The 12,831-nt window shown below is 44.0% G+C and overlaps 1 protein-coding gene across 1 annotated transcript in view; it reads left to right on the top strand.

Moving 5' to 3' along the window:
* The window catches only part of baz1a (bromodomain adjacent to zinc finger domain, 1A), a 36,055-nt gene that overhangs the window by 773 nt on the left and 22,451 nt on the right, over nucleotides 1-12,831 (top strand). The window contains exons 2-9 of the mRNA XM_080293468.1: nucleotides 4,052-4,330; nucleotides 4,452-4,613; nucleotides 4,693-4,791; nucleotides 5,198-5,285; nucleotides 5,372-5,494; nucleotides 10,814-11,056; nucleotides 11,161-11,256; nucleotides 12,203-12,341. Of these exons, the coding sequence (XP_080149594.1) occupies nucleotides 4,052-4,330; nucleotides 4,452-4,613; nucleotides 4,693-4,791; nucleotides 5,198-5,285; nucleotides 5,372-5,494; nucleotides 10,814-11,056; nucleotides 11,161-11,256; nucleotides 12,203-12,341 (1,229 nt within the window). The remainder of the gene's footprint in view (nucleotides 1-4,051; nucleotides 4,331-4,451; nucleotides 4,614-4,692; nucleotides 4,792-5,197; nucleotides 5,286-5,371; nucleotides 5,495-10,813; nucleotides 11,057-11,160; nucleotides 11,257-12,202; nucleotides 12,342-12,831) is intronic.

Raw genomic sequence — 12,831 nt, 5'->3', positions numbered from 1 at the left:
GTAGGTTAAAGCAGGTAGTCGGGTTTGAAGGTGGGATTTGGCAGGTGTAATGTTATCCAAGTCAGTTAGCCAACTGAAGCTAAAGTGGGTTAGCTGGGTAAGCTAACACTGAAGCTGTCAGTGAGCCGGCGGTTAGCTCAGCTAGTTTTAGCAGTTAGCTTGATGTGGTGAGGCTCGGTATCCGTTCATAGTGTAGGTCTGTTGCACCCACCTGCTGAGGTCCAGCGCACTAAGAGTGCTTTTTAAGAGCACACATGAAGTTTGCAAACTCACTCGGTCATTTTCCCGAGCGGAAAAAATCAAAGAAGTTCTCTGTTTTTACTCCAAACTGAAGTTAAAGTTCCGCTAAACTCGACGTCAGTCTGAAGAAACTCGGGCCAAATGGACCGTGGACGTCTTCAGCTGACAGCTTCAGTATATAGTGGTACATGTTGGGTGAGTGTACTCAAACATTATGTGTAACTTTATACATCTGCTCCACTGTAACATAGTGGCAAACATGACGCGATACGTCACAACTTCTGTTTTTTCTGACAGCTTTAGCAATAAAAACGGTGTAAAACAAAAGGTGGCACACCTCAAATTTCTATTCAAGTAAGACAAACTTTTCACTTTGTTTCTCTGTTTTTATATAGAGACATGCTTACTTGTTTTGGCAGAGAGTTGAAATATGTGCAGATTGTACTAATTCTTCATTTGATGAAGTTAACATGGTGTACTCACTGACTACATTTACATGCACACTTGTATTTCTGAGCATTATTCATATTGGCATACCGTGCAGGTCTTAGAGGAGCCTTTGTTATGACATTGACGAAACTGAAAATTACTTGTGCATATAATTATTATGATAGATGGATCTGCTGGTTTGTTTTCTAAGATTAGCGCCTGCATATTTGTATCCCTGGTTCCTACGTGTTGAACAGTTCCTAATATTTTAACTGCCTCTAGTTAAAAGTTAAAAAGCCAAGTATGGTTCAAAAAGAGGTTCACATTCTGTGGACGTCTTCGCACTGAAAACCAAAAGTGACTACAAGGCAGTTAACAGATGTTGCATAATTGATAAAGGCAAGCTTGGGCTTCCAAATGTGCGGGGGGGTGTTGTAGCCTAGAGAGACGATCGGGAAAATTAAGTTCAAGTAAAACAAGAACATACAAAGAATGTAAAATTACACTAAAGAAGGAGCAAATATATCTGTCCACGTATGCGACTGATGGCACACCCGTAACCTGTATCACTTGTGTTTATTACGCTCTCTGTACAAATGTTCACTCAGTTTTAGATCAGGTTTAGTTTGTTGGGAACTGTTCTCCCTTTCTGGGAGCTAATCAGATCATTTGATTAGTTTTAATCAAGTAGATCAAGTAGCGATGCTTAGGAGGAACTAAGTAGATTATTAAAATGTGCTAGATTTACAAACTAGAAAGAAACAGAGTTTACTAAAGAAACTTACTTGGCCAGTCTCTCCTGCTACATTTTGCAATTCTGGATTTTAATATATATTTTTCATTTGTCTGAGACAACATTGCTTTGGCTTTAGTAAGGGATACCACCCTCAGTCTTACTTTGGATGTTTGCCTGCTTCATAACAGTTAGTCCGTACTGTACAAGCCTGCTCTACAAAGCAGAAGGTTGAATTATCCAGATAACTTTACTGTTAACCCTGGAGCTTTCTGGGCTTCGAAGATGCTTCAGTACTTCCTGAGGTGTAGCACTTTGGAAACATATGGTTCCCTAATGTTTGGGGCAAAGACACTTTTTATGTATTTCTTTCTTTCTGTACACCACCACAGCCTTTTGTAAATCAATCGATATCATGTTGAAGTGCACACTTGCAGTTGTTGTGGAGTCTTTAACTTAAAATCTAAAGTGTCTTGAGGCGACTGTTGTGTTTTGGCTCTACATAAGTAAATTCATGTAATATTCAGTGTCTGCCTGAAGTCTACAACCAGTTTCCTCCTTTGCATCGGTGTGCTAGACCTTTACTGCATTCAGTTTTGTATTTAATAATGGAGAAGTATGTTAGGCTGAGATCAGATGACTGACTTGGCCATAACATAGAACTTCTAAACATGCTGGTTTTCTATAGAAAGCTTTTTTTGGGGGGGGGGGTTTGCATACAAATTATTTCAGAAAACCACCAGGGTCAATCTTATTAGTACTCTGAAAAATGTAGAAATGTTTAGCAATTAATGTAATGCTCAGTGCTTTCAAAGTCAAATTAAAATGGGGATCTTCAGATTCCAACATAATATAAAGATTTCAGGTTGAGGTTCCAGAAAGATCGTGTTACTGGAAGTGCTTCCTTTCGGCAGATGATGTGAAACTAGAGCTTTTTGGAGAAGGCCTGTTTATGTTTGTTGACTGAAGAGAGATGCATACAACCCACAGAACCCAGCCTCCACAGTGAAACACGGTGGTGGGAGTATCATACTGTGGAGAGATCAGAGCTGGAAATCTTCTTAAGGTGGGAGGGATCAAGAAGAGAGAATGATGGGAGAAGACTTTGAAAGACAGCCAAAGCGGGTCTGTGTCGATGCTTCGTCTTCCAAAATGATGACGATACAACAATCCCCTTCCCTCCTGGTGAAGAACTGCCTGCAGAAGGACAAAGTGAACATTACTCACTTGCTTCAACAAAGTGCTGAACTGAATGTTTGGCAGAGCTGTGTTAAAATCTGTTTAATAATCTGTTAACAGCTCATTAACACTTTGAGTCTAGTAATGCTGTCCTCATGTATATCTGGTGTCATTATCATTTGCACTGCAGATGCAGTCCGGTCTGTTTTGCAGCATTTAGATGACTCTGAGCAGAGAGCATTACGCTTTAGAGTTCATCTGCTCCCCATCAGCAAACACTAATGGCCCAGTTCCACTGGCAGCAGTACACAGCCATCCTATAATGATGCCTCCACCATGTTAGACGAGCTGGTGTGCGTTGGATCCTGAGCTGTTAGACTCAGTCTCCATTCTTTGTCTCTCTGTGGTTTCACAGAACTCTGCATGCTTTCACACTTGGTGTGACTTTGACCTTCATATGGATCCAATCTTCACCAACATGAAATCAGCTTGAACTGTTTTTGGTTTTTACCCGAAATTTTAAACTATCTCAAACTGTGGAGGCTACACTGCTATAAAACAGGCAGACAAACGGATTCTATTAAATACTTCCTCCCTTCATACTCTCACATCACTCTCACTCTTCTGCAGCAGCTGTGTTGTTTCAGTCCATATTATGTGGTTCATCCCTTGTTTTTCTCATAATATAGTTTTATCATTCTCTGTAAAGTCAGTCCTTCTCCTGCCAGTGTACTTATCCATAAAAGTGACTGGTTAGATGTTTCCTTCCACCCCTTTCACACGAACGAGCAGAGAAACCCTGGGATAGCTTAGTCAGTTGATCACCGCCTTCATGTAGCTGCGTATTCTGATGGCACGTGTTAGTGAAGTGAATCCAAAGAACTGGACCTGTGCATGTTGAACTCGCTTTGTAGTACAGGGCTCAGGTTGTTTCAGTGGTCCTGGATGTTGGTCCTGATTGCTCTGCACTGGACTGTCTTGGTCTGCAGCTGATGGTGTTACTCCTTGTTTTGAACTGTAGATTTGGTGTGACTTGAAATGCCACTCTAACCAAGACCTGAATCAGGTGAAGAACTAATCCACTCCTTTGCAGTGAACCTACCAAGCCTACAGAACAAAACGAGGACAGCCATCACCTGCTGGAGTCCATTGGTGGAGTTGGTACTGGGATCAGTAACTGACTGAACAGCAGTTGACAGCCAAATAAATAAAATAACTGTGTGGGGAAAAACTTTAAAATAATTTCGACCAGCATATGATGGGGGTCATATTTGTCAATCCTGCCTTATAGAGAACTGTCTGCAGGGTTCTGGTCTTTGGATAAGTTCTGAATGTCATACAGGACAGTGAACGAGATGAGAGGTACTTGATGTGTGTTTGTAAACATTCTTGGAGCTTCTAGAAACTGGACTGGAATATAAAGAGGCTGTGTGCGCCTTAATATCTGATTGTGACCCTCCTCTTCCTCAGTGAGTTCTTTGAGAGGACCATTCTGTGTAACAGCTTGGTGTGGAGCTGTGCTCTGACGGGGCGAGCGGGACTCACTTATCTTGAGGCAGTGGAGAGTGAGCGGCGGGCAAGGCAGAGTCTGGAGAGCTTCCCTCAGTCTTTGGTGGTGCCTCTGCTCCACCTTGCTGCTTTGAGCCAGTGCTGCAGGCTGACAGAGCTCTGTGAGGACGTCTACACTTTTGTCAAAGACCGGTTCTTTCCTGGGGAGGTGGTGGACGTCAGTGGATGTAACGGAGCCAGGTACACATTTGAAATATATCCATGTTTGTGTACTTACAGATTGTTAGCCTCCATCTTTCTGTGTTAAAGAGCAAAGGTGAAACCAGGTGGAGTGAGGTCATTTTCTGCTTTTGCTTTTCAGATATGTGTGTGAGATCCTGCAGGTACACCTGCCTGATTCCAGTGTTAGTCGAGCACCAGATGTTAACGGCCACGGCAAGATGGCTGACGATGACACGATTGTCATCAGTGATAGTGATGACGAGCACAGCGCCTTCCAGAGTTCCACAGTACAAGTCAATGGGTCAGTAGGTGAAAGGTCATGCCAATGTTACGATCTCAAGTTATTGAAGTGTGATCTAAAGTGTGTGTGTGTGTGTTAGCAGGAAGAAGTCTTTGAGTCCATCAGTGTTCAAATACACAGTGAGGATGATGAAGAACAAACACAGCGAGCCATTCACTGTCAAAGCCAATCAGATCAGGTGAGAAGCTCCCAGGTACAACCATGGAAAGTATTCTCATAATGCAATAAAATAACAATCTGCTGCGTTCAACGGGGTAAACGTCGTGGTGCATAATACTCTGTGAAACACAAATTTCAGAGCAGGGAGAACTTACAAGCTCTGTGTCAGACTCTTAATCCTAAATCGATGTGATATTATTGGCACTTAAAGATGTGGTGTGAGAGGACTTCCTTGTCTGTTCACTGTTCAGTGCTGGAATTATCAAGTGTTTTGTTCCATATCTTGACTATACATGTTGTAAAGGTGAAGCATGACACATTAATAAAACTGATGTGGGCTGAGTTGGAGTGGGAATGACTGCGCTCAGGCACTGATGGGAAAGTGGTTTCTCATTGTTAAACTAATTGATTTATTTTGTATTAAGTCGCAAGAAAAGCGCTCTGTCCAGAGAGAGACTGAAGCTGCTCTTCAAGCAGCACTGCGAGCCTCAGAGTGGGATCGTCACACTAAAGGTGAGAATATTACTGCTAAAGTCAGCATCTGGTGCAGCTGCAGCACCCTAATCACAACCTTGCTGTCGTCTCTCGCTGTGTTTCAGCCCTCCTCCATGGCAAAGTACCAGCTGTCTAAACAGACCTTCTCTCAGTTCTTTCCTGACGAGCCCCCACTATTCTCCTTCAGCCCCTCTTCTAAATGTGGAAGGCGTGACTCACCCGGACAGGTACGTATGAGTTATCATGCACTGGCATACAGTAGGGTTAATGGGGGGTGACAAAGGATTAACGGGGTCCTACCCTGAAGCCGGGCTTCAGAGTCTGATGGCTGGCTCTTAGCCCCTGGGGCCCAGCCAAAGAAGCTACCTAGGTCCCCTCTCCGGTGGGCCCACCGTCCACAGGAGGACCACATATCCTCGGTTGAAGGTCGATGAAAGAGTTTGTTTGTATCCCAGATCTGAGGTTATATGTCCCAGTTACTCTGGCTCTTTAAGAAAATCTGTGGCAGAAAGGTGAGTCCACGTGTTGGTCAGCCCTCAGATTCAGGAGGAATGGTCCCATACAAATGCAGGGAGAACTTGGTCTGAATGTCTGCTGTATGCTGGACTTGTTCCCAGTGGACTTCCAGCTGCTTGTCACAGGTTCTGTTTAGGGCAGTTCGATATAACGATATGTATCGCATGACGATATAAAAACGTCTGTCGTTTGTTTCGTGGTGTCGCAAAATAAACTGTTTACAGCAATATTTTTTCATGTTCTGATGTCACTGTAGTGACTTTATTAATTTCTTAAAGTTCTCTCTTTCTCTTATATTTAATATAACCACACTACGGACAGACAAGCGCCTGTTTGTACGTGTTGTCGTTAGCAATAGTGACGGTAAAACCATCGCGTGGCTCCGCCGTCCACGTGTTTGTTTTCCACGTAAACCTTTCACCATAAAGCTCAAGACGCTGTTGAGACTTTTGCATGTAATTCAGTTTATTTTGAAGAGTGTGCAGAGAGTTTACGGAGGAGAAGCAAAAAAGAGCCGTCAGGTGCTAAAAAATAAACCTTAGACTCAAACTTTGAAAGAAAACGGCGGCCGTTACAACTTGCGTCTAAAAATGTATCGTTTCATGCATCGGTCAAAACACTCGACTCCAGCTGCACGACGCCCAGCTGGAAACAACTTCACGCAAGTCGAGCTGCCAGAGATTCACAGAATTTACAGAAAATGTTAAATTTTTGTGATTTATATCGTTGCCAGGACGATAAATGTCTTGTATCGGGATATGAGATTTTGGTCATATCGCACAGCCCTAGTTCTGTTCATAGTTTCCATCAGCAGGTGTGTAACCAGCTGTTGGTGGATCTCCACTTCAGTAGTTTCAGGATTTCAGCTTTGTTTTCGTGCATAGAATAGAATTCAACTTTATTGTCATTGCACATGTCACAAGAACAAGGCAACAAAATGCAGTTTGCATCCATCCAGAAGTGCTTTAGCAGTAATATGGATATATTGCAGAGTATGGATCTATTATAGGAATGTTACAATGTACACGGTATGAAGGCATGTTATGAATATACTATAACTACACTCAACAAAAATATAAACGCAACACCTTTGTTACTGCTCCCATTCCCCATGGGATGGACGTAGAGACCTAAAATTCATTCCAGATACACAATATAACCATCCCTCCCAAACAGTGGTCACAAATCAGTCCAAATGTGTGGTAGTGGGCACATCTGCTATATTGAGATAATCCATCCCACCTCACAGGTGTGCCACATCAGGATGCTGATCTGACATCATGAGTAGTGCACAGGTGTACCTCAGACTGCCCACAACAAAAGGCCACCCTGGAATGTGCAGTTTTTTGCACTATTGGGGGTCTGGGGACCCAGAACCGGTCAGTATCTGGTGTGACCACCATTTGCCTCATGCAGTGCAACACATCGTCGCATGGAGTCTATCAGATTGTCAAGTGTGGCCTGTGGAATGTTGGTCCACTCCACTTCAATGGCTGTGCGAGGTTGTTGGATATTCGTGGGAACTGGTACACGCTGTCGTATACGCCGGTCAAGCACATCCCGAACATGCTCAATGGGTGACATGTCCGGTGAGTATGCTGGCCATGCAAGAACTGGGACATTCTCAGCTGCCATCTGCCCTGAACAATGTGAACCATGATTCATCCGTGAAGCGCACACCTCTCCAACGTGCCAGACGCCATCGAATGTGAGCATTTGCCCACACAAGTCTGTTACGGCGACGAGCTGGAGTCAGGTCAAGACCCTGATGAGGACGACGGGCATGCAGTTGAGCGTCCCTGAGACTGATTCTGACAGTTTGTGCAGAAATTGTTTGGTTGTGCAAACCAATTGTTCCAGCAGCTGTCTGGGTGGCTGGTCTCAGACGATCTTGGAGGTGAACCTGCTGGATGTGGAGGTCCTGGGCTGGTGCGGTTACACGAGGTCTGCGGTTGTGAGGCCGGTTGGATGTGCTGCCATATTCTCTGAAACGCCTGTGGAGACGGCTTATGGTTGAGAAATGAACATTCAATGCACGGGCGACAGATCTGGTTGACATTCCTGCTGTCAGCATGCCAATTGCACGCTCCCTCATTGCTTGTGGCATCTGTGGCATTTTGTTGTGGGCAGTCTGAGGTACACCTGTGCACTACTCATGATGTCAGATCAGCATCCTGATGTGGCACACCTGTGAGGTGGGATGGATTATCCCAATATAGCAGATGTGCCCACTACCACACATTTGGACTGATTTGTGACCACTGTTTGGGAGGGATGGTTATATTGTGTATCTGGAATGAATTTTAGGTCTCTACGTCCATCCCATGGGGAATGGGAGCAGTAACAAAGGTGTTGCGTTTATATTTTTGTTGAGTGTATGTACAGGCTATAGCTGTAGTGAGTGCACAGGCTATGGACAGGTTATGCGTATGAAAACTATACAGATTTTAGATATACAATTGAGTTTTATTAAACAGTTGTAGAACTATAATTATCACATTGTACAGAATGACTGTCTGTACAGCATTACAGTAGTGCAGTTTAGATCAGTGAGAGTGGCTAATTTCCACAGTGGTTATATAAAGTGCTGGTGGTTGTGAGTGGTGGTTCAGCCCATGTTATTATTGTGTGTATGAGTTGTGTCCATTTGTTTGTTGTGTGTGTGTGTGTGTGTGTGTTAACGTGGGTCAGATGTCAGGAGGCAGAGTTCAGGAGTCTGACAGCTGTGGGGAAGAAGCTGTTCCGGTACCTGGTGGTCTTAGTCCGGAGGCTCCTGTGGCGCCTCCCAGAGGGCAGGAGGGTGAAGAGTCCATGTGATGGGTGACTGGGGTCTTTGATGATTTTCCCAGCCCTTTTCAGACACCGCCTCCTTTAGATGTCATTTATGGCAGGAAGTGGTGCTCTGGCGATGCGCTGGGTGGTTTTCACTGCAACGCCTTCTGGTCCGAGGTAGAGCAGCTCCCGTAGCAGACTGTTATACAGTTGGTCAGGATGCTCTGGGTGGTGCGGCGGTAGACGTTCACCGGTTCGAAGTTCACTACGTTGGCCTCATCAAGTTATGACCTCCAGCTTACACTGGAGCAGTTTGCGGCCGAGTGTGAAGCAATGGGAATGACAGTCGGCACATCCAAGTCCAAGACTGGTTGATTTCTGAATTTACAGTCATTTTTTCATTCTGACATTAAGACAGTTGATCTTAAATCACAAGAAAATGCGAAAATCATCATGAAATGCTACGAGAAAGTCTCAGTTTTAAAAACATATCCGCAGATTTTAAAAACAGCAAAGTTATATGCAACCATTTACCTAAAAATGCAGCCAGTGTCTTTTTTTGTACAACAATTTCAAACTACTAAAAATAAAATGACAGAACAGTTCGCTGCCACAGAATTTATTTGTGCCACTCCACAAAATAGTTTCTGTCCAACACAAGACAGAGGAGCCAATCACAGGCCTGCCAGCAGGTGTATCACTCCCCTGCGTTTACACTGCAAACGGCCTCTGGTGGCTTTTTGGCAGCGACTGTGACATTTGGTTTGTCTTCATTGTTCTGACACAAAACAAACGACTACACTCCAAACACACTGTGTGGCACCAATCTCTCGTCTCAAATCCCGCTAAAACTCACTCGCTCCTGAAACTTTCTCCTCTTCCTAAACAACCAAATATGACGTGGTCATGTCATTGTTCTTGTGTTTGACGTGGTGCATTTTCCCACCAATAGTAAACGGGTTCAGTGCGAGCAGAGTGCGCCTGTGAGCCTGTCCTTCCTGCTCTAAACATGATGATAGTATTCAGGAAAAAGCTTCGCATATATTCCACGTATAACTCTGGTTTGACTGGCCCATTAACACAATTTTAAAAACTTGTGTTGAAGGTGCGGACTTCAAACTATATACAAGTCGAAATGGAGACTTGGTGTGACTGCTCCTCAGTGATATATCATCTTAAATTGGTCGAGTGATTTGGATGCGACCCCAGAGGATGAAGCAGCTCTGTGCTGTTGACCAGTGAAGGGACAGTTTGACATTGATCGACAAATTGGGGCAGATGTTGTACCGGCCGTGTAAAAGTCACCCAAACTATACTTGATGTTTTGAAATAGCCTGTTTGTGCTTCACCAAATACACTTTTAATATTTTTTAGCAGAGAATGTAGTGACATAATCTTTAAATATCTGGTCAGTTTGTCAAGACGGAGCCTGTTTCCATAAGTGTAAATAAAAAGTCTGGCAACATCAGGCCCACACGGGTGTTAAAGCAAAACGCTGACATCACAACAGCAGCAGTGACGATGACGCCAGCACAGTTTAACATGGAGCCGTTAACGAGAAACAGGAAACGGGGGTGAGTCCAGGCTTGTGGTTGCCAAAAGCCTTCCAGGCTTGAGTTGAGTTTGCTCCTGCAGGGCGTTGGGAAGAGTGAGGGTTGATGTCTGCATTTAGTCGCACCAACGAGAGGCAGAGGGGCCTGCTGCTATCTAGTGGCAGCTTTTTGACAGTCATTAGAAGTAGCTGCTGTGTGGATTATCACACTGATGCTGTACATCAATGAAATCTGATTAGATTAGTCCACAGTGTTTTTAAGCGTCTAATCAGCCGGGCAGGCACGCCATGCGTGCTCTCTTTGAAACGTCACAGTTTCACAACAACTTCTACTTAAACGTTGTGTTTATAAATGTGAGCTGGTGACATTAGCCTGACACGCTGCTATCTTGTTATGTTTTCCATTAAAAACTGCAAACTCTTCAAAAGTCTTGATATTAATTGTTGCTGCAGGCTGATCTTTGAGGAAACCACTCACACATGTTAGCTTCCATGTTTGTGTTAAAGTTTCTGTATCCACAAGATGAACAGGTTTATTTGGTCCAGGTTACATAAACGTCATCCTTAGACAAAGAGTACATGTGTGCACCCTTCAAACTGTAGTATAACAGGAATGAGTGTCAGTGGTGTCTGCGGTTTACTCTCATTAGGTAAACCTAAAATGTTACGTTTGTGTAGAAATAAAGCATGTAAACGTTGTTTTCAGGCGAGTTCGTCTCTACTGAAAGCTGCAGAGGAGAAACTGAAGTTGCTACAGCAGAGGGAGGAGATGGTGGCTGCAGCTCAAGACAAGGCGCGACTGAAGAAAGAAAAGGAGGAGGTGCAAGAAGCCAAGCGGAGGGAGAGGGAGGACAAGGAAAGGCTAAGGGAGGAACAGAGACGCAGGTTTGAAGAGGAGAAGCAGAGGAGGAGGGAGGAGAAGGAGCGCAGGAAGCTGGAGAAAGACCGGGTAAGTATCTTTAATCATCAGATGTAGCTGCACGTCTGATGATTAAAGCTGCACATCAGAAAAAATTACAGGAATGATGTTGAGACATGTTTTCTGATTCACAGGAACGAGAGAAGTTAAAGGAGGAGAAGAAGAAATACGCAGAGCAGCTGAAGCTTTGGAGCAAACCCAGAGAGGACATGGAGTGTGAAGACCTGAAGGTCAGTGAATGCACCGCCTCTGCCATGAGCACATTTGGACAAGCGTGTTGACTGAAACTTTAGTGTTGGTCCAGGGGAACGAGCCAGTGGACGTCATTTACACAGTATACAACACAGTTGTCACATTTAAAAGAAGAAACATTAGCAAATGCAATGCTGTGTCTGAATACTCGGGATGAGGAAACTTTCACTTCCTCATTGTTTTGTGTTACACTGTTCCTCACTGACGGCATATGCCTGCATTTATCCATGCACTGTCATCTTTACATGAGAGAGTGACTCAGTAGTGCCTGTTGTTGTCTGAGGAGCCGTGAGACAAGCTTTTAGAAGGAGCTTGGTCTAATGTAAATCAGAGGACGGTGTCTGTTGTAGTCTGTGCCCTCCTGTCTGTGGTGACGTGGCACTGAAGTCAGTATAGGTCACTGCTACAGAAGCATTAATCAAGTTTCAGTTGTTTCATTTTGTAAACACTGAGTCAGTTCAGTTTTATTTCTGCAGCGCCAAATCATAACAACAGTCACCTCAAGGTGCTTTATATTGTAAGGCAGACCCTACAATAATACATACAGAACCCAACAATCACAAGACTCCTTATGAACAAGCACCTGGTGACAGTGGGAAGGAAAAACTCCCTTTTAACAGGAAGAAACCAGAACCAGGCTCATTGAGGGGCGGGGCCATAATGCTTTATCTATAAAGCCCACATGGTTTTTTGGACACCACCTAGACAGACAGCAATTTAAGGAGAACATGTGACTAAACATGTGACTCCTGGTCTAATTGGGGAGGGGACCAGAGAAGACCAGAGTCCCACATTGTTTTGGCAAAGTTACACACTGATTGATTTTAATGACCTCTGATTGACATAGCCGTGTCACGGGTGTCATTACTGCTGACGTGATTTATAATTTTACTGAATGTGTTCCTCTTTTGCTTCTCCCACTAGGAGCTGCCAAGGCCAATTCCAGTGAAAACCCGGCTTCCAGCAGAGCTCTTTGGAGATGCTCTGATGGTTCTGGAGTTCCTGCAGGCCTTTGGTGAGGCCTTTGACCTGAAGGATGAGTTCCCTGATGGGGTCTCTCTGGGTGAGAATACTTCTACATGCTCTTTGCAGTTGATGGCAGAATTATTCTTCCAGTGAAAGGTTCACAAATGCTTCAGCAGAGCCATGAATTTTCTACATAGCATTTCTAAACATGCTAGATTTCTTTATAAAGAATAAATTATTTCTATATGCACACCATTTAAAAATACAAGATTCCTGAAAAACTGTCCTTTTTATTGTGTTTTAACCAGAGATGGGCAGTAACGCTACTGTAATCAGATTACTTTTTCAAGTAACGAGTAAAGTAAGGGATTACTATTGCAAAAACGGTAATTAGATTACAGTTACTTTCCCGTAGGAACGCTGCGTTACTAAAACCGTGATTTTTTTTTTTTTTTTGCGAGAATGTCTCACGACAGTGACGTAAGCGAGTGCGCCGTTAGTGACAACAGCTGTGTGCAGATCAACAGTGGATCACATATCGAGTGCAGAGAGAGTATGAGCGTGCAGCGTTTAAAGCGTGGAAGTAC

Source organism: Astatotilapia calliptera, chromosome 19, assembly GCF_964374335.1.
Source record: "Astatotilapia calliptera chromosome 19, fAstCal68.1, whole genome shotgun sequence".
NCBI classification, from domain to species: domain Eukaryota; kingdom Metazoa; phylum Chordata; class Actinopteri; order Cichliformes; family Cichlidae; genus Astatotilapia; species Astatotilapia calliptera.
This window is presented reverse-complemented; position numbering and strand designations above follow the sequence as displayed.